Below are 25,697 nucleotides of genomic sequence, written 5' to 3' on the forward strand. Positions count from 1 at the left end.
TCATTTAGTCTAGATTTTGAATACATGTATTTCTTTTGATGAACGGTAATTTCTGCTTTCGTAATGAGCTGGTGCAACAAGTGCTGATCAAACAAAAGTTTCTCCTGCCCTCAGACAAGTCAAAAGATCATCTGAGTACTGACAAAAATTGCTCTCAGTTTAAAAGAGTAAACGGTTGTTGTTCGGTGTGGGTGAAATCCGTGGCATCGTCGACTCGTTAAATTTCGTACAGCGCTGTTTGTAAATCACGAAGAGTTTCCTGCCATACGTTTCATGTCCCTTCGAAGGTAAGAAGTTGTATATATCGATTCTAGGATCGTTTGTGGTGGACTGATAACGTTCGCATTGCTTAATTTCTTTCATCTCCAAGCGCCCGCGACGTGTTATTTTGCAAGCTAGCGTTCAAATTTCAATGGTACAAGTAATGCAATGACAGTCCTCTTGTCTGCTGGAAATGTGTGAAGAATTTGTTGCAAGCTCGTGCTAATGAGTGGATTAATAGCGTTTCGTCTATAAGCTAATGTCGCCAAGTTCAGTTCTAACGTCAGGGTGGTGCGAACCTTCTTCCATCGGCTTGAGGTTTCTTTGTGCGGATTCGTAGACAACGTGATATGAATAATTATTGAAATGGTTTTCTTCAATTCTGTTCATTTTGATGATAGAGAAAATGCTATTAACGAAGATAAGAACTTAAACTTCTCTTAATGTGTGGAAACCCATACCGATGAATATATTACGTGCTTCCTGTCGGCGCGTGGAGATAGTTTACACTGAATCGTTCAAACTCTGAATATGATTAGATATTCCGCGCTCACGTTGTTCAGGGACAGCCGAAATGTTGCCTGAGTTGTAATTACATTACTTTTCTCAAATCTGAGGGATATTCATGGCGACCCGTCGCGTTTAATACTAAGTGAGACCGATCGCTGAATCGCAGAGAGGTTGTTTATGTTGTAAAGTGCATTTGTTGCCCTTTTAGTGGTTGTGATATTGGCTGGCAATGGCATGAAACATGCTTCTCCGTTTATTGTCGCCACGCTGAGTTTCTTTCTTTCAATTGAATCGATCAAATGTTTGCACCTAGAAGTTTGATGGTTTATTTTCCATGGCGGTCTCGCTGAAACATTTCTCGTTCGGCAAGAAGCCAAGAAAATCCAGCTTGTTTTTTTGCGGAAAACCATTTTAGTTGTTTGTTCAGAGGAAAGTTATTTCTTGCGATTTCCGCTGATTGATACTTCAGTCGTAGAATTTTCTTCGTTTGCGTTCGGAATTAATCGCCTTATTATTGTGACTCGTTATTTTTTTTTCATCTCCAATATTTGGGCGGCATATTTTCTGATGTTACTGTTTGTTTTTATATTTCATAATACATATGTTTGTACTTAAAATCTACCATGCTAGAATTTTCTTGAATAACGTGGAGATAAAATTTTAAAAAATGAGCAACTTTTTTTGGTCAGAAGCTTTCTCACCATTGTCTAAAATTATTTGTTAAATACAATTATTCAGCAAACCTTTTATTTAGTGGCCCTAGATGACGTTCCCGCGAAATAAATTGTTACTTATATTTTGCAGCTTTATTTTGTCTGCTAAGATTAAAATTAATTGGAAGCACATACTTAAGTTCTAGAAATATCCATTCCACTCCTTGTCTGATAAAAACAGGTTATTTGAACTTTCTATCCTGATGTAGAGAACAATTTGCTATTTTGGATTCTATTTCCTTTTGCCTGTCATACTGTAGCATAGCATGTCCCTAGTAATGCAGGCAATATTTAAACACCTGAGAATGCTGATGAAAATTGAGTAAGGTAGTTGAGACTCGCCTAGGCATGATGATTTAATGAAAATGATTTGAAATGTAAGATCAAACAGATACAGAAGCTTATAATTACATGCATACTTATTATGCTTGATATGCAAGAATATTAAAATTTTTTTTGAATAAACTAAATGACATTTATAAAAAATAAGTACCTGTTAGTAAAGTTGAAGGTTTCATAAGTTTTCATTGCATTAAATTATAGAAAGTTATCTTCAAATGGAATTTTAAGTTTGGTAGCCTATATGATTGTTGAATGATCTATAGAAGTTATTCTTGAACACAACAGGAAAGCCATATTTTTTAAAAAATATCACACATTCCGAAGGTGATGGTAAAAGGTGAACAAGATTATTATTTTAAGACATAAATTTACATTACTAAATACAAGTCTTCAGATAATTATCTATATTCAGACATTTTTTTCTCTGTTCTGTAATGTTTTGACGAGGACTGAAATAACAGATTCAGTGATATGAGGGGGATATCAGTGTCATTAAACATTATTGAGTTTTAAATTAATTTTTGAGGTGAAAATTAGTGGGCCAGTGAGCCAGTCAGATTCATTTCTAGTCAAGTGGTATGATAAAGAACACAAATGTATTGCTTTGGGAGAACTAAAATTTAATTAATTAAGCAAAGGATAGTAAGAGTAGTACTTTATTATAGAGAGGCCATGTTTTTACATGCATGGCCTATCAAGCTTATACTTATGATTATTAAAGAGCCTTTTAGATAGCAATCTGTTTTGAAGTAGACGGCATGTCTGAGAAGAAGAGTGTTGTTAATTAAATATGAATCCTGCCATCTCTCGAGTTGTCTTGTTTTTACGGAGTCCCTATTGGCATCAGAAAAGCTGTATTTTGTATTCTTGGCAAAAAATCCTCCATGGAATAATAATAGATTTTCTCAGTAAATGTAAGTTACATTTTTATCTTTAGCAACCTCAAAATTTTTTCTTTTCATCACAGTATTTATGGAAGGTGTTTTTATGCGTAATTAATATATTTTTTACACAATGAAAAGGCAGTGAATCATAGAATACTTGTTCAATGTGCAGTTTGTAATTCATATGAGTTTGTTAAAGTGTTTAACTGGCATCATGCTTCTAAACTTTGTTGTCACTTAAGCAGTACAGTGGCTTGCAACTTTTATAACCTTTTGACAAGGGGCTGCAGTTATTGAAGAAGAGAAATTTCAAACACCACTTGCCAATGATAGCTTGATATTTCTGCAAATAAAGATATTACAATTCAACTCCGAAGATAGCTTTTGTTTGAAAGTGTTTCATCAGATAGATCCTCTGAAAATTTAAATTGCAGTATGTAATGCATAGATTTGGTTTGGAAAGGAAATAGATGTCATTCCAGAATGTGTAAATATTTTTAAATTGACTATGAAATCAATATTTGCATTTGGAGTGTAGTAGGAATCCTTAATTATAAAGTAAACATTATTATTATTATCATTATCATCATTTTCATAATCATTTAACTCAAAGGTCATAAGAAGATACTAAGAAAGATGCTTAAAGTTTACATCATATTCTCAATTTTACAGATGAGTCCTGCAACATATGCAGTGCTGCTGTTTCTTATGGCAGCAGTGTCTGGTGTAAGAGGAATAAACAGCACAGTAAGCCAAGGTGTAGGAAACAGTAGCTTACAAACCAACCTTAGCACCACGGTTATGCCGATAACACAGGTCTCTACAGATCTGCCAGTCAATGCTACTGATACTACTCCAGGGATAAAGAAGGGAAAATGCTATGACTTTGATGTGTTTGTCCTGAATAACCAACTCAACATACCTTACACTGTCACTTGCTGTATTGCTGTCCTCTGTGGATTTTATCTGATTTTATTTGGTGAGATATTCTTCAAACCTTATATTATGTTAGTATTGTAATGATAGGAATAATGATCTACAGTTGATGAATGATTTTAGGTACAAAGATAATTGTACTAAAGTTTTGCATTTAATGGAATGATTTTCACCATCATGGAAGTCCGGATATAGAAAATTTTGAGATGGATAAAGATGATAACAATCGCATATTTCCAATGTTCCACTTAATGAGGAATATGCAGAGGAAAAATGATGCAAGAAATTTAACTATGAAAATCTAAGCTATACAGAGGAACTATCAACAAAAATGTGACTTGGAGAATAAACAATCATATTTGGGAGTTAAAGGTTAAAGAATGTAATATAAATAGTATTTTATATAATCACTGAGAAAATTGGTGAGTAAGAAAGAGGGAGTTTACCCTACCCAGCATTTCAGTTAAACAAAATACAGTGAACTTACATTACATGATAAAATATTATTTAAGGTCAGTTGGACTATTTGTAATTTCGCATTTTCTTCTATCGCAGGTTACAGATTCTTCAAGTGCAGCCTTTTCCTCTTGGGATTCCTACATGCCACCTTTGTCACTTACGTCATCTCTATAAACCATGCTGACCTGCCTATGTGGGGTATTGTTGCCGTCAGTGCAGCTGTTGGAGTATTCTGTGGTCTTTTGACAATGTTCTGCTCATACTGTGGTCTATTCCTGGCAGGATTAGGTCTTGGATTTTTCATTGGTGTAGCCATATTTTTTGTCATCTCAACATTTTACCATGTGACTCTTGTGTGGATACCATTTGGGGTTCTCCTTGGCTTAAGTTTGATCTTCAGTTTATTGACATTAAGATGGCAGAAAGGATTCTTCATTGTGGCAACGTCTCTCATTGGTGCTGCACTGATAACAGGTGGTGTGGACTATTTCACTGAAGAGTTTGTGCTTCTCAATTACACCCGACACCACATCATGGCAGGTGATGTCCAGGTGGAGTGTTGGGTGACATGGATCATCCTAGCAATATGGCCTGTCATGTTCATCCTTGGAAATGTGGTGCAGTTCTGTAAAACAGGAAGAAGTTTCAGTCACAAGAAAAGTGAGTTTAAAGTCATTACAAGAAATTACTTTTTGATGGAAACAAATAAGGATTTGTTTAGCAAAAATCCCTCAGTTACCCGTGATCACATGCATTTGGAAGGCAAATTAATCAAAAGTGGCTCAAAAGTTGGGCTCTTAGTCGGTATTGAAGACACAGTTGACGTAAAACAATAGAGGACAAAAATACCAATTGAGAGAACAATAATTTTACAAGCTGGTGTTTTATTGTGACATGTGCTGTGTCTTCTAAACCAAGAATGAGCCAAGAGATGTGTTCAGGAATACCTTGAGCACATGATTTACGGGAGGTTACACTTAGGCAATAATAGCTTGTGATAGCCAGCTCCCAGTTGGCTTGTTAGCTCAGTTGGTAGAGTGCTGCACTGGTATCGCAGAAGTCATGGGTTCAAATCCCGTAGGGGCCTGAATTTTTTTCAGGTCTTATTTCAACTACTTGTTCAGTAGTGTTCATAGCTGTGAGGATCTCTTATATTCGTTTCTTCACCGCAGTGCACATATATGATTTTCATATATCCACAATCATTATTCATCACTTGGATGGTTTATTTGGATCTAACATAATGACCAGTTCCCAGTTGGCTCAAAAGCTCAGTTGGTAGAGCACTGCACTGGTATCACAGAGGTCATGGGTTCAAATTCCATATTTGCCTGAAATTTTTTTTCAGGTCTTATTTCAACTACTAGTTCAGTAGTGTTCATAGCTGCAAGGATCTCTTATATTCGTTTCTTCGCCGCAGTGCACATATATGATTTTCATATATCTACTATCATTATTCATCAGCTTGTGATCTGTTGACTTGAACTAATTGACATGTCTTTTTCCTTTCAATGTATCAATAGAAATATCTTTGTCAAAATTTTTTGATTTTTTAATAAGAAGTTTTTGTTATTCATTTTGTAGGATCAGACTCTGTCTCTCTCCAAGGTGAAGATAAAGCCATGAAGAGATACCGCAGCCTCAACATGAATGGCGATGTTGTTGCTAAGGTTAGTGAACAATAGTTATCTCTTTGAAATACCAGTTATACATTAGATATTCTTATAACATTGCTTAACCCTTTAACTCCCAGAAGTGATTAACATAAAACTTCTCCCTACAATATCCATACATTCTTCAGCAAACAGGTAATGAGAATATTCAAACTTATCAGGTAGAAGCTGCTATCTTGATCTAGCACCAATTTCTCATAACTAATTTACAAGGAAATGTGTAGCAGCTACAGGGGAGAATTAACAATCAGATCTTGGGAGTTGAAGGGTTAAGACATGTGTAATCACAACAGACAGTTAAAATAATGTTTTAGCTCCACTCAATTTCAACTCTGCTGTTGATTCACCACAATTCTATCTTCAAACTGCAATTTTGATATTCTCTAGAGGTAGCCTATTATGTAAAAGCCTTGTAGTGTCTCATGGGCTTTCATGTTGCTATCTTCAGTCTTAATTTGCTTTTTCACAATCGCAATTTGATAGTTAAATTTATCATGAAATCAACAAAATAATATTCAAAAATAAATTGAGGGGTTTACAGCTAATTGGATGGGGGTGTGAGAATAACAACCACACAAACAGTGCTTTGACTTCTTTTGTAATGATTGAAAATGATTGAAAATTCCTGCTTGACCACTACTGCAGGAAATTAACTAAAGAATTATACAACAGGTGCACTGTCTTTTACAAGAAAATATGAACTTAAGATAGTGCCTTAAGGCACCCACTAATTCTTGTAAGAGCACAGCTTCGACAACTATGAAACACATAGCTTGTTAGGTTGTAGAAAAATTGCGGGTTTAGAAGCTCTCTACCTTTTTTCAGAGATGCTGACCATACATGTTCATACAATTGTGTTATATCCAAGCTGTAAATTTTGTAGATAAATTTGTTCTTTCCTTACTTCAAATATTTTACCAACTTAACCCAAATTTTTTTGTTGGAAAATATGTTAATTGATCCAAGGATAAAAAATGACTGAATTATAGCAAACAGAAGTTTTCTCAACATTACTATGAGATGCATCAATAAAATTTGTTCTCCTTTTTTTGTTGCAGTCCTATTATACAAAAGATGAAGATGAAAGACGTCCCACTGAAGTATAATATTTTAACTTCCCAAAAACTCACTTGTGCAGCTGAACTAAGACAAGAAATTTGCAGTCCTCCAAGTTGACCATTGAGTTCTCTGTGCTGAATCTGGAAAGTCTCTCTGCTGATCATGCATTTTTAGTTTTAGGTTCAATGATTTTGGTATTACCTTAAATAACCTGTAGACTGAGTCTTTCAAAGCCTTAAAGTCTTTTCAACCATAACTTTTTTTGTACATGCATAGGTGACTACGATTATGAGACTTAACCGACAGCTCATCAACATTTCATCAAGCCCCTTGTCTTGGAGCAATTTAAGAATTGTTTTGCATTTCCTCCGTTCACTATAAAGCTGTGGATTAGTCACCATAATCTATGTGAACATAAGTAAAAGATGATATAATTCAGTGAATGACACAGGCATTCTCAGGAAAAAAAGCTCTGAGTGCCCCCTATAAGAGCTAAACCTACGACCTTCCTATTATGTAATTTAGAAATGACCATGTTCATTCTACAATATGTTAACATGATGCGTCAATCAACTTAAAGCTTCAAAAACCCCTCCCCCCCCTCTCTCCAGCAGCGCTCTGGCATTATGGCATTGTAACTCAAAATGTTAAAGTTTCAAATTGATTGGCACATAAGAAATCCATAGTTTGCAGGATGAAGCATGTGCATTATCATGAAAAAGGTGCCAGGGGGTTCCAAAGTAATTTTATGATTGATAAATGTAAATGTGTGATCATATAGAGATGATGAGGAAATTTTGATGCTGATAGACATGAAAAAAATAGGATACTTCTAACAGTTCATGTACAGCTTCAAATTTTGTTTACAGTCTAAAGTTAAATCTGAAACTATGAGACAAGGTTGTTTGAAAAGGATGTATGTTTGAATCTTACAAGTTTTTTTCCTATAACGAAATCTTTAAACATTATATTATTTTGTCAACCTTGGTAGACAGGTTTCTTTTGATTTTCAACCTCTATAACTTTTATCTGAGATGGTTGACATTCATGAAGGAATTTTTTAGTTTTATTGCAGCCAGGAATGAATTTTATGTAATTTATTTGTTCAACAAACAAACAAAGGAACAGCTAACTATGAGTGAGTATGTACAAGGAGTGTGGCTATTGATATATTTTTTCGTAGCATTATGTATAGAGTTAGATTCATTAAACTGTAGATACATTCCATCAAAGAGTCTGTGGTGTTGTGTTTTTTAACCCTTTAACTCCCATCTGTGACCAAGACAGAATTTCTCCTTACAATCAATACAATATCGAGCAGACAAGTAATGGGAATAAAGAGAAACATCAATTTGGGTATTAAGTTGATCTAATACCAAATCCTCAAATCTAGACTGACGAGAAATACACGGCAGACAGAAGGGAGAATTACCATTAAGATCTTAGCAGTTGAAGGGTTAATATTTGGGCTGTTGACTTCGCACAATACATAAAAATCGTGAATAATTACCTTCCAACAAATATATAGTCATCCAACAACGTAGAATAATTATTGGATGCTATTTGCATGAATTATGTGTGGGAATAGCAGACAAATTATTGGTGCAAGGTGAAGGCTGAGGCAAATCTTTGATCTGTGAGACTCTGACAAATATGGTTATTTTATATTTGATCGCCTAGCTGTTTTTTTGCAAAATATTCTCTGTCATTTTCCCAAAGGCGAGCATAGCCACAAGGAGGCAAGATGTTACTGTAATATATTGACGTTTAAGGAGGGATCTTCAAGGGTAAAAACGGAAATTAGGATTGGCTATTTTTTTGCTCTGGGAAAATAGAATTGAGGTCTCTGGAATTAGAACACTTACAGGTCGGATGACAGTCATCTTGCGCGGACCAGAGGGATATGAAGTTGCAGGAACTTGCAACTTTGATAATATTTTCGCTTCTCTGCATGTACGTAAAGGATGTCAACTGCTCATCATAAAACTTTGTTGGGTCGTTTTAAGAATGCGTAATTTTGCGGATGGGAAGAGGAAGGAGATGGGAATGGGAGATGATCCCAGAGAAGTGGCAATATTAATGGCTGGGATACGGATAAGCGGATTACTCTGAGTTGGGATAGTACCTCATATAACATGTAACTAAAACATTTATATCAACATGGCGGTCAGGTGAATTCAGATTCTAATTATAGCAGTGTTCGTAATCTTGGGAATACAGTGTCGCTGACTTCTGCAACAAAGATCAGTGGTGCTTTTATAAGAGACGGAGAGAAAATGGAGGTAGAGGGAGCTGCTAAAGTGAAATCCTATCACGATGAGGCTTTTCGGTAAGATCCTTAAGGCTGTAAATGCTTCAGACGTATTTTGACATACTCCAAAATTACATAGCTTGAATCACCGTTGTCGAAACAAGGAAACTGATTTATCGGCGACGTTTAGTTGATTAGGTTGAAAAAATTTGTGTCAAGTGTTGTCATGAAGCTTTCTTCAACCACTGCAGGTCGAAGATATGAATGGACACATCAAGTTAAGCAAATATTTATGAACGCTGGTATAATTACTTAGAGCATGTATTAATATTCCCAGAAAGATATATGTTCATCTAACCTACAAACAGGTGACAAGTTTTTTTGTTGTTTTTTTATCATTTACGAAAAAAATGTCCAATATTTAGATATCTTAATAATTATCAAATTTTATTCCTGAATGTATCGATTTTAAGATCCACCAGTGCGTTTCATTTACCCACATCATTTTTCGGACTTCAGACTTCAGACTCCTTTAACTCAGCTCAGTTTACACAAAATACATTAGAAAAGAATCATTTCAAAGCAAACATGGAAAATATATATAAAAATAAAATCTAGGTAGTGAGCGAGTTGGGTTCATTCAGATAGCAAAGGCTTATCTCTTGTATCTTGTGGGATTTAGCTTCAGAAAACTCAACACTTACATATTTATCACTTATGAATCTTTTGTGAAAATAGTTACATCAATGAGGGGCTCAAATTTGATGAACAAGGAAACAAGCAGAAAGCTCTCCAGTATTATCATAAAGGTAAGCACTGCATGTTTCATTGTGGCAAACATGTTTGACACAATTTCAGGTTTTTTTGTGTCATTATTTAAGGTTTTGTTTTTGGGAAGTACATGTACTTAACGATTCTATAGACAATGAACCTGAGAAGAGGAGTAAGAGGAGGGATGATTATAACCTTGCTGTCCTGTAAACCCAAGCAACTCATGCCTATCACTCTAACCATAGTGGTTTGTTCTTGTTCTGTACTGTATTTGCTTGATAGTATAGATAGATTGAGTTTTTGTTTTATTAAAAAATAAAACCCTATATTAAGGTATGGAGTGGTATGTTACAATCAGATCACTGCATTTGGTTATGTATCTTGCACCAATCAGATCTATGCAGTGGGGTATTTTTCACGCACCAATCAGATGGCCGCAATAGGATATATATCTCACACCAATCACATTAAAGCATTGAGGGATGTTTGCACCAATCAAATGTCACGGTGTTGTCCTTCATGTCAATGAGGTCATGGAATTAGGGTGTCGCAAAGTGTTGCAGTAGAACCAACTCAACATTGATGCACACTAAGAATGACAACAACGAAGAATTGTGAGCTCATCTATCCAGTAAATGGAACACATGACTTGCATGTCTTTTATTTCAGGACTGCGGAGTCTTACTGTGGGTTTAAGTGTCCATTGTAGTAGTTCAGAACCAGGAAGGGAAAGGACAAAAGAACTAAAGAAGAAGATGAAGTCGTAAGTTCTTTAATTAAAGTAAATTCAAAGAAAAAATTTACAGCTCTCGTAGCTTTATTGGATAGAAGACAGTAAAAACAAAGAAAACATGTAATGATATTAAATGACTCCTTTAGCTTTATTGTGCTACATACACAATTGGCTTTCTTTTTCAGCTCTTGAAATAAACAGTTCATTCTTGATTCTTTTTGAAGTGAATATGTTGGTCACTATGTTGGTTCCAAATAATGAATTTTCATTGGCAGTTCACACATATGATTTTCACATATTCACTGTCATTTATTCATCACTTCACAGGTTTATTTGGGACCAACATAGTGACCAGCTCCCAATTGGCTTGATAGCTCAGTTGTTCATGGGTTTATGGGTTCAAATCCCATACAGGGCTGATTTTTTTTTTCAGGCCTTATTTTCACTACTGCTCAAGTAGTGTTCATTACTGTGAAGATTGCTTTCATATTTATGTCTTTGTCTGCAGTTCATATATATGATTTTCATATATTCACAGTCATTAATAAATCCCTCATTGACCAATCTTGTCCAGTCAAGATGGCTTGAAATTAGCCTTGTTCCTTTTTTTGCAATTTTATGGACCTTGACTTTGTCCTTGATAGAACTTGGCAAATATTCAGCCATGTTGACCTCATGTTTAGTCAATAATGCCAATATAAGAGAGACTGACCTTTATCACAGTAAGCACGCAAACATTTCAACATGTTCTTTCGCTGGGAGCACATCAACTAATCCTACACAGTGCAGAATGTTGAACAATTGAAAATAAAACGTGCCAGTTAGCAAATGATTGCAAATGCTTGGTTTTGAAAAGTTTCTGCCATGTTTTTTCTATCAGTCTCGAAAATTGACTTGTGCTTACTTACTTATACTAGATTCCACAGAAAATCTTTGCATTACCTATACCAAAAGCATTTATTTTATATTTTTTCAGGGCCAAAGACCAAGTAAAAGAGAGAATAGATACACTATCTGCCAGCATTAATGCACCATCGGCCCCCGGTGAAGATGTGGTGGATACTGTAAATCAAAATGGACATCTTACAACTGAAGACCAACTTGAGATATTATCACATGATGATGGAAATCCATGGGAAGATGTCAAGGAATTATTGGTTCTGGAAGACAGTAAGTACATGTTAGTAGTATGTGACACTGTAAATTGAAAGTGCTTTCCAAGATGATTTTTTAACTGTCATGACTGTGCAGACTTGAGAGAAAAAGGCAGAAATTGATCTCAATCTAGATTCAATTGTTTAGTGTAAAAGTGATCAGATGTGTCTCATCCACTGAAAATTTTTCTTTTCAACACAGGTGTTAAAATGTTTTTCGTCAGTGAACAAGGAGGAGTCACAACACTCTCTCAACCTCAAACTCTACGTGCCTTTCAGTTTGTCAATCATAAACCAGGTAAATCTAAGTTTAAACGTAATGCATAATACATGTCATCATAGTATGACAAATGCTTTCAGTGTCACTGAGCAGAGATATAACGCTACATACTTCAGCAATGTAGTTTCACACTTATCACAGTCATGTCCTTTTTCAGAACAGGTTAATGGATGGAAATCTCACAAGGAGTGATCCTGTGGTCCTCCAGGGTTTTGTTAAAATTTTAATGGCTGAGGCATCCTTATCATAGTAGCCAGGTCAAGTTAATTTAACCTAGAAGTGAACTCCATGATATCCAACAAGCAGAGGTTCTACAGTAAATAAACAGTTCATGAAGAAAACAGAACTGTCTTGAAGCATGGCTTAAGAACCAACCTCTCCACCCCCACTTCCCCAACAATCTGGAGATACAAATGGCTTCCATTGCCTGAATTTTATCTTTGCCCAAGTTTCATTTCACCTCATAAGACATTTGTTGACTTAAATTTTTTTGTTTATGGTGCATGCTTTAAATCCTTTCACTGCCTCACTGTCGATACCATTTGTGATGTATAATTACCTTCTTTGCATTCATCAGATACTAGAAATTTACCTGGTAAGTTTGTGTTATCAACTGAGTTGATAATGTAAATTGGCCACCGTTAAGAGTTTGTAAGCTGACGTTTCGAGGGTTAGCCCTTCGCAATTTGCTCTGACGAAGGTCTAACGCTCGAAACGCCAGCTTTTAAACTTTTTTGGGTGGCAAATTTAAGTTATCAACTTAAAGTTGATAATACCAAATTACCCTGTTGTACTCTCCCACCGACGCAGCATCACAGTTTCTTTAGAAACTTACCCCCTTCATTGAATTTTTCCGGTAAATTTTATAGCTTATAATGACTTGCACTATTCTTTCTCGTTTATATCGTTATTGCAGAATCAAAGGATGCTCCCGCATTCCTTCATTGCGGAGCCTGGATGTTTCCCATGATTCCTGGTAGATCTCCTGTTCTGAACACGGAACCTCACACGTATATGTTTCCCGACATCAATATCGACCCTTCTTCTCCCCAATCCTCGCAGCCTCGTCCCCAGCGGGCATTTGCGTCAGTGGGTTTGATTCTGAACCCTAATATTTCCTCTATGGAACTAAAGAGGTTTGAGAGGATTTTGAAGTGTTACGCAGATTTCCATCACTACACTCCGCCAAAGTATTCTGAAGAGGGAAGCCAGGTCGAGCAACAAAGAACGGATGAAGGTGCCTCTTCAGTGCCGGCTGCCGAGGCAGAAGCTATGGATGAGGATGTTGCTGTGGCAGTAAGACCGAGCACTGAGGTTGTACCAGCTGATTCACAGGTGTTTACTATGCATTACTAACTCTGTTCACAAATAATTTGCTGTAGGATTTTCCGTTCTCATACCACGCTAGTTGTGGTGATTTCACATTGTTGTTTTGCAGAGGACGGCTTAGAAATGTACAAGGTTTCAACATGCATGTACTGAGCTGTTATTCCACCCATCAGATCTTCCATTTTGCTATGGCATCGTCGCCATTGTCGTTGCGGCTTGCTTAAGGTCCCTTATGTGATGCTGTACACTTGAGGCTTAACGTATTTTCTTTTTTTGTGTGTGTGTGTGTGTTATTTGCTTTTTCAGGACAAGTCATGGGGAAGGAAGGTTTCTAAGGTAAGACGAAATTCTGTTAAGGCATATTCCACTACTAATCAACTTTTAGCATCATCTGGTTTAAACGACGAGAGCATTATCAATGCGGTCATGTTTCCTTCAGATGTCATGGTTTTTTTTTTTGTTATTTCAGGGAATCGAGATTGGCACAGAGCTAGTAGCTTGGGGATTGACAAAAGGGGCTGAAGTCGGAAGTCATCTGATGCACAAGGTAGTGCTGTGTGTCTCATCACATTTCTTTACTCATGCCGCTGTATACAAGGCCAGAGAGCAGGCTCAGCTGCATTTTGCTTCGGAGAAGTTCTTTGGTGTTGTCAGACGTCACGCACTATTAATTAAAAAACAGCTGCACCGGAGATTGTCGTAGCTCAGCATTACCTTTGTTTTCCTGGTGCCCAGCTCGGATTTTGAATATCATATCAACTATAAATTCATGAATCACATTTCATGAAAGCTGTTATCAACAGCCAAATTTACTGAGTTATATCTTCAATTACGTCAGGGTTCTGCCAAACTCAGAGAAAATCTCAAACCAAACGAGAAGCCAGTGGAAGTTGATGAAAGTGTGCAGGAGAACATTCGTCAGGTGAAGACTGTTGCAGGTAAGACATCATTTTAAGCTTTTAAGCTTCCCGCTCTGCAACGGCTCAATCATCTTACAGTTGGACTTTCCCGTTATGATGAAAGAATGCGTTTGGTTTGGCCATACACATGACAGCAAAACGAATTAAAAATCAGGCAAGATAGTGATGTATGTGTTTTTGTTGTTCAGGCATGGCCTGTCAGGTGAGCGGTGCAGTGGTCTCCGCAGTGTCAGCCATGACGCTCGAGCTCGGACGACGACTTGCGCCAGTTATTGTGGATAAAGGAGAAAAGGTTTGTTAAATTTCTTTTATTGTTGATCATTTTCTCTATTCTCGTGACCTTAAAGAGTGATTCAGGGTTGATGTTGTAAGGAGAATAAGGATGCTAGTCACTCGTTGGGGTCAAAGGGCTAAGAAACCGAAGAGAAACAAATGAATTTGAATTTGTCTCGAGAGTGTTGAAAATGGCTCTTTGCAATTTAGCGTCTAACATTTGCGAGAACGGGAATATTCTGCGTTTAATGTATAATTGACCACGGTTGAACATCTGATATTTTTCGTGTTAGGCTTTACCAGACTCTTTGAAAAAGAAGGATAATGTTGATGGTGCATCGACAATGGACGAAATCGTTAAAGTTGCAGTAAGCGGCGCTAGAGGTATACATGCTCAATTCATCAAGCGTTGGATGTTTTCCTTGAGTAGCATAGTGTTATAACGTCAGACGTGTAAATCAAGTGAGGCCAGATATGCTACGATAATTTAGTTTTCCGAGCTTTCGCTGATCAACGGCATCTTCGGCATCATCAGAGAATCATTCTCTGATGATGCTGTAGATCGGCGAAAGCTCGGAAAACTAAATTATTATAGCATACCTGGCCTCAATTGATTTACACGTATGATTTTATGTTAAATTCGGTTGAACAAAAATGTCTCATTTTAAACTGAACTTTTTGTGCGAAAGGCCGGGGATTTATTTTAAGTGTGCGAATAATTTCTTTTCCAACTTAAGGAAGAGTTCCTTCATGGAGTTTTTAGATATAATAATGGTAATAATGAAAACAAATAAATAGAAAGAAAGAAGGAAACCAGCTTGATACACCAGGTTGATTGTAAACGATCTGATGTTTATAACTTAAAATTTCCAACAGAGTCAGTTGTTTTTTGAAATTTTGTTTTGATTCTTATTCTCAAAGGTGCTGCTACGGTGTACCAAGGTCTTGAGACTTCATGGAAAATTTTGTACACAAATCTGCAGCATGCTACTGTCAAGACAGTAGATTACAAGTGAGCTGGTGCATGTTATGGCTATCAAGTTTGAGAACACCTAATGTTATTCCCGTTTGGTTCTTTTTCTCCTTGTTTTCTTTTTTTTCTTTTTTTTCCTAGTTATCCTCCTTCCCGTGCGCGTTCGTCGTCGTTTGTTCGTGAATTTGATCTTACTTTTTGTTGGTTATTTTATTGGTTGGATGGTTGGATGGTTGGATGGTTGGTTCGCTGTCTCGCTTTATCTCTTTGCCTCTAGTTTCTAAATAAACGACTGTGAATATATGAAAGTTATATATTTGAACTGCCGATAAAGACGTGAATATGAAAGTGATCTTCGCAGTAATGAACACTACTTGAGCAGTAGTGAAAATAAGGCCTGAAAAAAAATTAATATTCACGTAGTTTCTTAATGTTGTTTTTAATGTTTATTTGTTTTGTTTATTTGTTTGTCTGTTGCTTGGTGTATTATTAGGTGTGTTCGTGTATTCACTTGTCTCTTCGCCCGTTTATATTTTTCCATTAAATCTCCAGATATGGTCGAGCAGTTGGTGAAGCTACAAATAATGCTATGGGCGCTGCAGGGTTTGCTTTACAGGTAACCTTAAACGACGCCCTAAACAGCAATTTTACCAAGTAAACTATATAAGATGGTTATTTTCACTCATGTTAAGTTTTTTTTTCATAACTGTTTACCTCTCCCACTTGATAGGATCTCTCATTTGTCATTTAAGTAAAAATGACAAACTGAGTCTAGTTGAGATAGTTCAGTGTATCACAGTCCCCATCCCAGCGGTTCTCTGGTGTGTCACGCAACGCTCTTATTTTGTTTGTAGGAGCTTTGCATGACATCCCAAAGAACAGCTACGAAGGAGAAGTCGTTGTATCATTATGTCCTTATATTTGTATTTCGTTCATTTACTTACACTTGTTTGCTTTTTTCTGTTTTCTCACGTAGACTTGCTGGAATGTGGAAAATTTGGGAATCAAGTGAGTATTTATTAGACAACGAACAGTCCTTCTTTTTCAGCTAATCCGCTGCGCTAGTTCAATTAAATTAGTGAAAAACAAATTGATTTTGGAGCGCCGTGCGGAAATCGGGAACGAGGCGCACGGAAGCCTACTTTTCGTGCGTCTCACGCTCACAGTTCCGCACGGCGCGCGAACATCATTTTTTTTTTTTCACGAATGAATTTGTTTTTACTCGCGCGACAGAATTTACCCAAAAGGAGAAGCTGCACGTAATCTAGTATTTGTGTGATTAAAATGAATTTTTTACATGGCTGTTCTCAGCTGTTTTATCCTTATCAACCCGAGATTGAACGCGGCTTCCCAAACAAGAGGCGCTGACCCGTGACTTGACTCTTTCGTAGTTGTTGCTCTTCTTTGTTTAAATGCCAACCCATGGTGGAGTTAAGAGCGCTGGTGGTGTTTCTTGAATCCTCCGAAGAAAACGAATGTCATTGAATGAGGACGATCAACTGGAACAAGCGACAAACAGATGAAAAAGGACTAATTATTCCCTCTGTAATTATTTTTCAGGGCTATTGCCAAGAGAACTGCCAAAGATACCGGGAAAGAGATGGTTAAAGAAGCTGAGAAGAAATACCTCACAGATGGAAAGAAACAGGAATAGAACACAGTGAAAAAAAATAGATATTATCATTAAATTACAATTGCCTTTGAATTAGCATTTTGTCAAAAAAACGAATATCCGTCAAATTGAAAAAAGAAATTATACCGAAGAGCAATATACACTGATGAAGGGAATGAAAAAAATCCAGTTTGAATTTTCAATCCTTAAACCTGAGATAGGCTGGTTTTCATTATAGATACTGTGTACGTATTTTTGCACCAGATAAAGACTGACAAAGAAAATATAAAATCTTTTGTATATAGCAAAATAATTATAACCCTAACGTCCGCCAATTTTGTAACATTTTGTTTAATTTGAATAAACGCGGATTTCTTTGGTGACTACATGGCATGGTAATAAGTTTCACTACAGATAATAATGAATGAATCCTCACTCTCTAAGAGGAGACTTCAAGCAGTCTCTCCTTCACTGCCCGCCCGTTGCGCGGGTCAAAAAATTAGCGAGAAATGAAATTGATGTAGTGCACCTCTCGGAACTTTGTGAGTAAGACGCGGTGCGCGCCAACATCAACTTTTTTTTCGCTGAGAGGAGGGACGCCACGTAGTCTACTGGGGGGGGAGGGGAGTGAAACAACCTTTCGTAATATGCCATTGAGTCGTCAGAACCATACATGCGGAAATTCCATCATTTTTGAGGAGATATTAATTTATAGAAGAAGACACTTTTTTAAATAGATAGTTTTTGACAAGAGGGAGCGTTCTTCACCTGAAAAGCTTTGTACCATTTGATTAGTAGTTGCTGTTCGCGAAATGAGCCCGTATTTCCCTTCGGAAGGACTAAAGAGACCAGAGAGATGGTGGAAATGGAGCGTATCATGGCTTTTTGTCAGAGGCAAAAATCGTTCTCCATTAGACCTAGGTGTTTTACCTGATGTCGCTCTTTTACGAAGGCTTCTGATCTATTCTTCTCGATACAAATGCAAAGCGACCTTTTGAAATAGAGCTATCAGAAAACCCCTCCACTAAGTTGCTTTTTGCTGGCCTTTTTCTTATTATTATCTGAAGTCACACTAGAAGAGAAGTGTAAAATCAATCTCAAAAAAAGTCGTTCCTACTCCGTTATCTCAGTCCCTCTTAGCGTAGCCTGGTGACGAACGTGTGTAATGGACCGTGAGCGATATGGCATTTAGGAGGTTTGGTTTACACCGGTGCTCGAAGTGTTCTGGTGTTTGAGCGAGAACTATCCAAGAAAATCCAAATTAATCGTAAAAACCGTAAGGGATCCTTGCTTCTTTATACTCTCAAAGATGGCTGCAATGCCTCTTCAAGCTCGTCCACAGGGTATTACCTTCGATGAATATGGCAGACCATTTATAATTTTGAAAGAACAAGATAGGCAAACGAGGTTGACAGGGCTCGATGCACAGAAGGTGATTCTCGAATAATGACAGCCGCATGCGTGAAATTGATTTGATTTCCACATCGTTCATCCCATTGATTTTTTTCTTTTTTTTAATCTCTAGTCTCACATTTTGGCGGCAAAAGCTGTAGCTAATATTCTACGCACTTCTCTGGGGCCGAAAGGTATGTAACGTTTAAGCTACACGAACATCACTTGCAGCTGTCATTCGATTCGACTGGGCTGATTTTTACATTTTGTCAAACTCCGTCAAAGAATCAGACGAACTCCTCTTCGCCATCGTCTCTTTAGAGAAATGGGAAGTCCCCTAACTCAGCTGTAAATTGAACAGTGTTCTACGATGAATGCCTGGTAGTCACGCTAGTAGTAAACTCGTGTACAGTACATATGTACTTGACTTACCCTTGTAGTTCTGATGTATGCGCTTTGAAAATCATTTCTTTGACAATCTTCGAACTTGTTACATTTCTCGCGAACACCAGACAGTGATTTAACACAGCAATACCACTCCTGTGCTTTATGAGAGCATCAAACCACACAGATGCATGAAGCAGTTGCAATCAGTCAAGCTTTACTACTACTACTTTAATACAAGAACACTTTTTTAAAAGATAGCCTAGCTTTTTAAATTACCCACTGCTGATTCTTGTGAAATGCATATTTTGGGTGGCCTCCTCACTCAGCTAGATTCTAAAGGTATTTTTACAAAATATTGGTAAAAATGCAGCACAAAAACAACACCCCTGTAAACAAGTCAGTATACAACTTATTTGCAACTGGGTGTTGTGTTTATATGACAGCAACTTTTCTTGACTTAAATTTACAAAGGATTGTATCACAGGCAGAAGGGTGACTCACTAATTTACATAGTGGGGCACACAAAGTGTTAGATATCTTCCCCCACCCTACTGTCAGACCCCTTTCCATATTTCACTGCTGAAGTGCTCTTGAATCATAGCCATGGTTGCTGAAGAGGCAACAAGCCCTAAAACACTGTGCATCTTTTAGACCGATATCAACTTTTCTCATATAATTTCTCTCAATGAGTTATGTGATTTCATAGGCATGGACAAAATGATGGTGAGCCCAGATGGAGATGTTACAGTAACCAATGATGGTGCCACCATTTTGGACATGATGCAGGTGGAACATCAAATAGCTAAACTGATGGTTGACTTGTCAAAATCACAGGATGATGAAATTGGTGATGGAACAACGGGAGTTGTAGGTAAGAATACCAGAATTTCAAAGTGAAGGCTTCATTTGTTGTTAATCTTGTCTAGCCTGAAATACAACAATAGGACTGTCACAAATGGCAGGACTTGAAGGTTCATTCATTAAAATTAACCCCCTCACCCTAATATCATTATGCATATTCTCCATACTGTTCTCTATGTATTTCCTAAGGTGCTGACAAGGAGAATTTGTTTAACAATCCAGAGTTTTTGTAGGTGTCATATCCTTTATTCTCATGACCTTAATGTGTGAATTGGGGCTGATATTGTAAGGAGAAAAAAGGTGTAAGTCACTCTTAGGAGTCCAAAATGCTGAAAAATTTGCTTGGAAGCTTTCAAGTGCAGCTTTACCTCAGCGCCATGGTCAGAGTGTTTTAATCACAGAAAAGTGTGGTTGATTTGTTATTTTGCTTTACATCTGTCTTGATAGTTCTTGCTGGAGCTCTTCTTGAACAAGCTGAACAGCTGTTGGACTGGGGAATTCACCCTATAAGGATTGCTGATGGTTATGAGCTGGCTGCTAGAATAGCAAATGAACATCTTGACAAGATTTGTGACAGCTTTCCTATTGACAAAAGCAATCCAGAATCTCTTATTCAGACTGCCATGACAACATTGGGATCTAAAATGTAAGCATGATAGTGCATATGTCAGGGTCATTTGCAGCAAAGCAAAATAATATTGTAGACACAGAACATGTATTTTATTTTTTAACTGCCTACAATAGTATTTGTTTTCTCCTATAATAATAAACAGACTTAGCATTTAGTAAGTATTTTCAAGGGGTAAGAAATGTAACCCTCGGTAGTTTATAGACATTTTTAGATATATGTGACATGCATGCAGGGTCACCCTGTAGTCTGTATAAACTGTATGGGAGATGCAATTGTTTGGTGGCCAAGTGATTAATTTGGTGAGCTCAGGATCTGCCTGTTTACGTGACTGTCTGATCATGATAGCTCTTTTCTTTGTTTGTTTTTAGTGTAAGCAGATGTCAGAGGAAGATGGCAGAAATTGCAGTGGAAGCTGTTCTGTCTGTGGCAGACTTGGAAAGAAAAGATGTAGACTTTGAATTAATTAAGATGGAAGGGAAGGAAGGTGGAAAGCTGGAGGACACAATGTTGGTTAAAGGAGTTGTTGTGGACAAAGATATGAGCCATCCTCAAATGCCAAAGGTACATTGTGTTGCTACAAACCCAGAAAAACATGATCTCCTTCATCAAAGTCGGTTACATACTCTATATAATAGAACACTTGGGTACTTTGTGTCAATCTGAACTGTGTGTGTAAACATTTTGTAGCTGAACTTGCTTTACTGTGGTAGGGGAAGCTTGAAAACTTTCCAGAATGAGTGAAAAGATTGAACTGATTGCAACAAGTGAATAACTCCAATCACAAGTTGTTATCTCCAGATAAATTGCTATATTTCTTCCACTACAACTGGAATTTACACTTAACCCAATGACCCTCACCCTGTGCTTTTTTACTCCTTGAAGTGACATTTAAACTCTCTTTACAATATCAAAACGCTTCCCAGCACCAAGGGGTGTAATCCTGTAAGATCTCTGAGATCTCATTAGTAATTATCCTCACTGTTGTTAGTTTGGAGAATTTCTTATTGGATGAACTTATAATCCCCTTATTGATATTCAAACAGGTAATGAGAATACTCAAAATGATCAGGTAGAAGTTGCTTTCTTGATGTAACACCAAATTCTTCTTAACCAAATTGCAAGGAAATGCATAAAAGCTCGAAGGGAGAATCAACAATCACATCTTGGGAGTTAAAGGGTTAACTTATTTACAAGTATGTAGCAGCTGGAGGGGAGAGTTACTAGTTAGATCTTGGGAGAAGAAATTGTGCAGTTCTGGAACTGCTCTTATGTCTTACAGGTCATCAAAGATGCTAAACTTGCTATTTTGACCTGCCCGTTTGAGCCACCCAAGCCAAAAACAAAGCATAAGTTGGATGTGACTTCTGTAGAAGATTATCAAAAACTGCGGGAGTATGAGAAGGAGAAATTTGAAGAAATGGTTAAACAAGTAAAGGATACAGGTGCCAACCTGGCCATATGTCAGTGGGGTTTTGATGATGAAGCTAACCATCTTTTACTGCAAAATGAGCTGCCTGCTGTCAGATGGGTTGGAGGACCTGAAATAGAGGTAATTATTTTGTTCTGTGCAGTGCTGCTTGATCCTAGTTAAAGCTTCTGTGGGGAGCTGGAAATTTCCAACAATGTGGCTGTCCACATACAGGGAGTGGAGGGGAAGTCAGACAAAATATCAGAGCATATTATGACCAACTAAGCCACAAACTTAAAAGGATAATTTGGTATTATCAAATGAGTGTTAGCCCTTCATCAGAGTGAATGAATGGTTAATGAGGGGCTGATGAGGGGCTAACACTTGAGATGTCAGCTTTTTAAACTCTAACTGTTGGCCAATTTACATTATTAAATCAGTTAAATTAATACCAAATTACCTTGTTATACTCTCCCATCAACACAGCACCACAGTTTCTTTAGAAACTAACCTACGTTATTCATAAGCCACAAACTTGCTGCCTTAGCCTGTTGGAAACGAACACAAAGCTTGTGTCATAGATACCCATCACTTATCACAACACCACAATTCACTGTTGCATTTAAATTACATCTGATTGAATAGATCATCGTCATTTGCCTTTCCTTGCAATTGTGAACCCTTTACACCCTTTAATCAGTATACATATTCTCCATACTGTTCTTGATACATTTTTTGTGGTACTGACAATGAGAATTTGTTTAACAATCAAGAGCTTTCTAAGTTGATGATAATTTCCTTAATTCTGAGGACTTCTATGTTTACTGTGATATTGTAAGAGGAAATTAGAAACCAGTCACTCTTAGGAGTGAAAGGGTTAACACACTCTTCAGGTGGTGTACAGCAGAATAAGGCAATGCATCACCTGTTTATCTGATGCACATAGCCTCACCATTTTGTTGCGATATTCAATATCTCCTTCCAAGTTGCAAGTTAGATTTTCCCTCAGTTACACCTCCTTGAAGGTTAACTTGCATCATGTCCAGGACTTAGCTTACTTGTGTCTCAGTGGATAGAGCATGAAAACATATTTGTAGGTCAACAATGATTGCTACAAACTATTCTGATTTCTCTCCTCAGCTTATTGCAATTGCAACTGGTGGAAGAATAGTTCCCAGATTTTCTGAACTGACAGCAGATAAACTTGGCAAAGCTGGCCTGGTGAAAGAGCTCAGTTTTGGAACAACCAAAGATAGGATGTTAGTTATTGAAGAATGCCTCAACTCACGAGCTGTTACAATCTTCATCCGTGGAGGAAACAAAATGGTACAGTAGTGTTTTATATTATTGGAATGCCTGTACTTGTAAATGTATCCCTCTTTGTTACTGTGAAGTCAATTTTTTTATTTTGTCAGCTCGTTTGACGTGTAATAAATAACAGTAAACAATGTGCATGTTATGCTCACTAACAAGTTAATGGGAATGGACTGAATTTGTTTTCTTCTTACAGATCATGTAGCCTGTACTTGTAAATGTATCCCTCTTTGTTACTGTGAAGTCAATTTTTTTATTTTGTCAGCTCGTTTGACGTGTAATAAATAACAGTAAACAATGTGCATGTTATGCTCACTAACAAGTTAATGGGAATGGACTGAATTTGTTTTCTTCTTACAGATCATCGCTGAGGCTAAAAGAAGCATGCATGATGCATTGTGTGTTGTCAGGAATCTTGTGCGAGATAACCGTGTCGTGTATGGTGGAGGTGCAACTGAGCTTGCATGCTCCTTAGCTGTCACCAAAGAGGCAGATAAAGTAAGGGGCTTAAAGAAGCTTTAATAGATGGGTTAGAATGAGGTGGCAAACTTCAGAGTGAAATCATGGCTGTAGGTTGGAGTTTTACTAAAATTTTAAAGGATCATTGATGAATCAGGCTTTGCTCATAGCCCTTATTTTTTGTATGATTTGCAGATGTAGTCTACTGACAAATTGAATGCATCCATGAAGCTAGAACGGCTCTATCTTTTATGATAAATAGGTCAAGTTCGTGCAATTTTTAGGTATAAAAACACAATTAAGACAAACAGTAGCCTTTGAACCACAGCTATGGCACCTGCCCTGTGGTTACACAACTATTGTACTGTCAAGCTTATTGCACAATTGTTAACCCTTAACACTTTATTAAACATCAGCACACTCACTCTCCTTACTGTTCTGCATACATTTCCTATGGTGCTGACATGGAGAATAGTCCATTTTACAGTTGTGTGCTTGGTTGCCAAGCCTTTGAACAGGAGTGAGGCTAAGGATGACCTTGTTATGATGCAAACGCTGCTGCTTTTCAAATGCAAATTACTTTGTTAGAATGCTATCTAGATACTGTTCTCTATCACAACAAGGTCACCTTCACTCCAAATCAAAGGTGTGACAACTGAGTACACAACTGTTAAAATGACCAGTTCATTGAACATTATCAAGAGCTTCTGAACTTGGTGATCATTTCCTTTATTCTCCTGACCTTAGTTTGTTTGCTTCGGGGGTGGTATTGTCTAGAGCGATTAGATCCTGGGCACTCCCAGTGGTCAAAGGAATAATGTTAAACTGTTGTTTCCTTAGATATCCACGCTTGAGCAGTATGCCATGAGAGCATTCAGCGATGCCTTAGAAGCCATACCTCTTGCACTGGCAGAGAATTCAGGCCTGAACCCAATTCAAACTGTAGCCAGTATTAAATCCAGACAAGTCGCTGAAGGCAATCCTAGACTTGGTGTTGACTGCATGGATGCCGGAATTAATGGTAGGTAGCTTTTTAGATTCGCCACTGTCGTTGCAAAATGGCCTTTCCTCTCCCCTACTGTAAAGGGTCTGTGCAGGGAAAGTAATTACGTATACATGTAATAACAATCATGCGATTGTCTCAACAACGAATTTTGTTTCAAACCAAATCTATAGAAAGGAAGAGAAAAGCAAGTGTATTTATCAATTATTCGCCGAAGGTGAAGCAAACATTGCTAAATCATCCCTGGCACGAAGTCGAGGGATTATTCAGCAATGTTCAATATTATAATTGCTCAGGTGCATGACTCATATTCTTTTGTAAATTCTACAAATAAAGAAAGCATTTTGCATACTTTGTTACAATTGTGGTGATTACCCATATCAATATAAACAAGGAGTCTCAACAAGTTAATTAAATTCAATCAGTTAAAAATTCCTATCTTTCTTTTGAAGTGTCTCGCCAAACTCAATGTTCTCTTCGTAATTGAATGTTCTTTTATAGTGATTAACGCTGTTTTGAAATTTAGTGTCCCTGCTATAATCACCTCGCGCAAGGTGATTATAGCGAGATATGAGGCAATCCTCGACCAATCAGAGCGCACGCATTTCTTTAATTACCTGAGTAACTATACTATTGATAATTAGACTGGTTTGACTAATGCAATTAACTCACAATTATGCTGACACATTCCCGGTCTTAAACTCTTTCCGTAGATATGAAAGAACAACACGTCATTGAAACGCTAATTGGAAAGAAACAGCAAATAAGTCTAGCCACCCAACTTGTAAAGATGATCCTTAAAATCGACGATATCAGGACGCAAGGTGAATCGTGACACCCTGACTTGGCTAGCCTGCATGACATCTGAGTGTGACATACGATTGGTGTACAAGAATCACACTGGTGTGTTGCCTACGCCAGTTATTCATGGACTCTATGTTTGAACAAAAGTTGTCAGGCGAAGTTTCTTTACAGATAGTGTTGAACATTCTAGTTAATTAAATGTTCAAGAAATCGTCTTTTGAGCCGGCGAAAGAACCAAAGAACAGTCTTAATTCGACGAAGATCGAGAGAAATGTATCACATTGGTGAATAAAATTGTAAACAGA

General features: G+C 37.3%; 3 protein-coding genes and 1 long non-coding RNA gene across 4 annotated transcripts; 3 read left to right on the top strand and 1 right to left on the bottom strand.

Annotated features, from left to right (window-relative positions):
* Positions 1-113: 113 nt before the first annotated feature.
* LOC131774841 (transmembrane protein 198-like) lies at positions 114-8,069 on the top strand. The gene is made up of 5 exons (XM_059090922.2): positions 114-287; positions 3,383-3,689; positions 4,202-4,765; positions 5,690-5,775; positions 6,837-8,069. The coding sequence occupies exons 2-5, from the start codon at positions 3,383-3,385 to the stop codon at positions 6,882-6,884; spliced, it is 1,005 nt and encodes a 334-aa protein (XP_058946905.2). The 5' UTR covers positions 114-287; the 3' UTR covers positions 6,885-8,069.
* LOC131774842 (uncharacterized) lies at positions 4,201-8,881 on the bottom strand. Its single transcript, XR_009339426.2, has 2 exons — positions 8,703-8,881; positions 4,201-4,730 (listed from the first exon to the last, which is right to left on the bottom strand). It is a non-coding gene; the product is annotated as an uncharacterized lncRNA (long non-coding RNA).
* Positions 8,882-8,992: 111 nt separating this feature from the next.
* LOC131774790 (spartin) lies at positions 8,993-17,516 on the top strand. Its single transcript, XM_059090873.2, has 15 exons — positions 8,993-9,166; positions 9,827-9,897; positions 10,529-10,622; positions 11,569-11,762; positions 11,949-12,044; positions 12,943-13,361; positions 13,662-13,691; positions 13,825-13,902; positions 14,194-14,293; positions 14,464-14,567; positions 14,842-14,932; positions 15,470-15,560; positions 16,074-16,137; positions 16,498-16,529; positions 17,082-17,516. Exons 1-15 carry the CDS (start codon positions 9,114-9,116, stop codon positions 17,173-17,175), a joined length of 1,611 nt encoding a protein of 536 aa, XP_058946856.2. The 5' UTR covers positions 8,993-9,113; the 3' UTR covers positions 17,176-17,516.
* Positions 17,517-18,334: 818 nt separating this feature from the next.
* Positions 18,335-25,697, top strand: LOC131774788 (T-complex protein 1 subunit epsilon). Its single transcript, XM_059090871.2, has 10 exons — positions 18,335-18,565; positions 18,659-18,719; positions 19,619-19,783; positions 20,221-20,419; positions 20,773-20,965; positions 21,684-21,953; positions 22,953-23,138; positions 23,487-23,624; positions 24,426-24,606; positions 25,302-25,697. Exons 1-10 carry the CDS (start codon positions 18,443-18,445, stop codon positions 25,421-25,423), a joined length of 1,638 nt encoding a protein of 545 aa, XP_058946854.1. The 5' UTR covers positions 18,335-18,442; the 3' UTR covers positions 25,424-25,697.

The sequence above is a fragment of the Pocillopora verrucosa genome, chromosome 10 (genome assembly GCF_036669915.1).
Source record: "Pocillopora verrucosa isolate sample1 chromosome 10, ASM3666991v2, whole genome shotgun sequence".
NCBI lineage: Eukaryota > Metazoa > Cnidaria > Anthozoa > Scleractinia > Pocilloporidae > Pocillopora > Pocillopora verrucosa.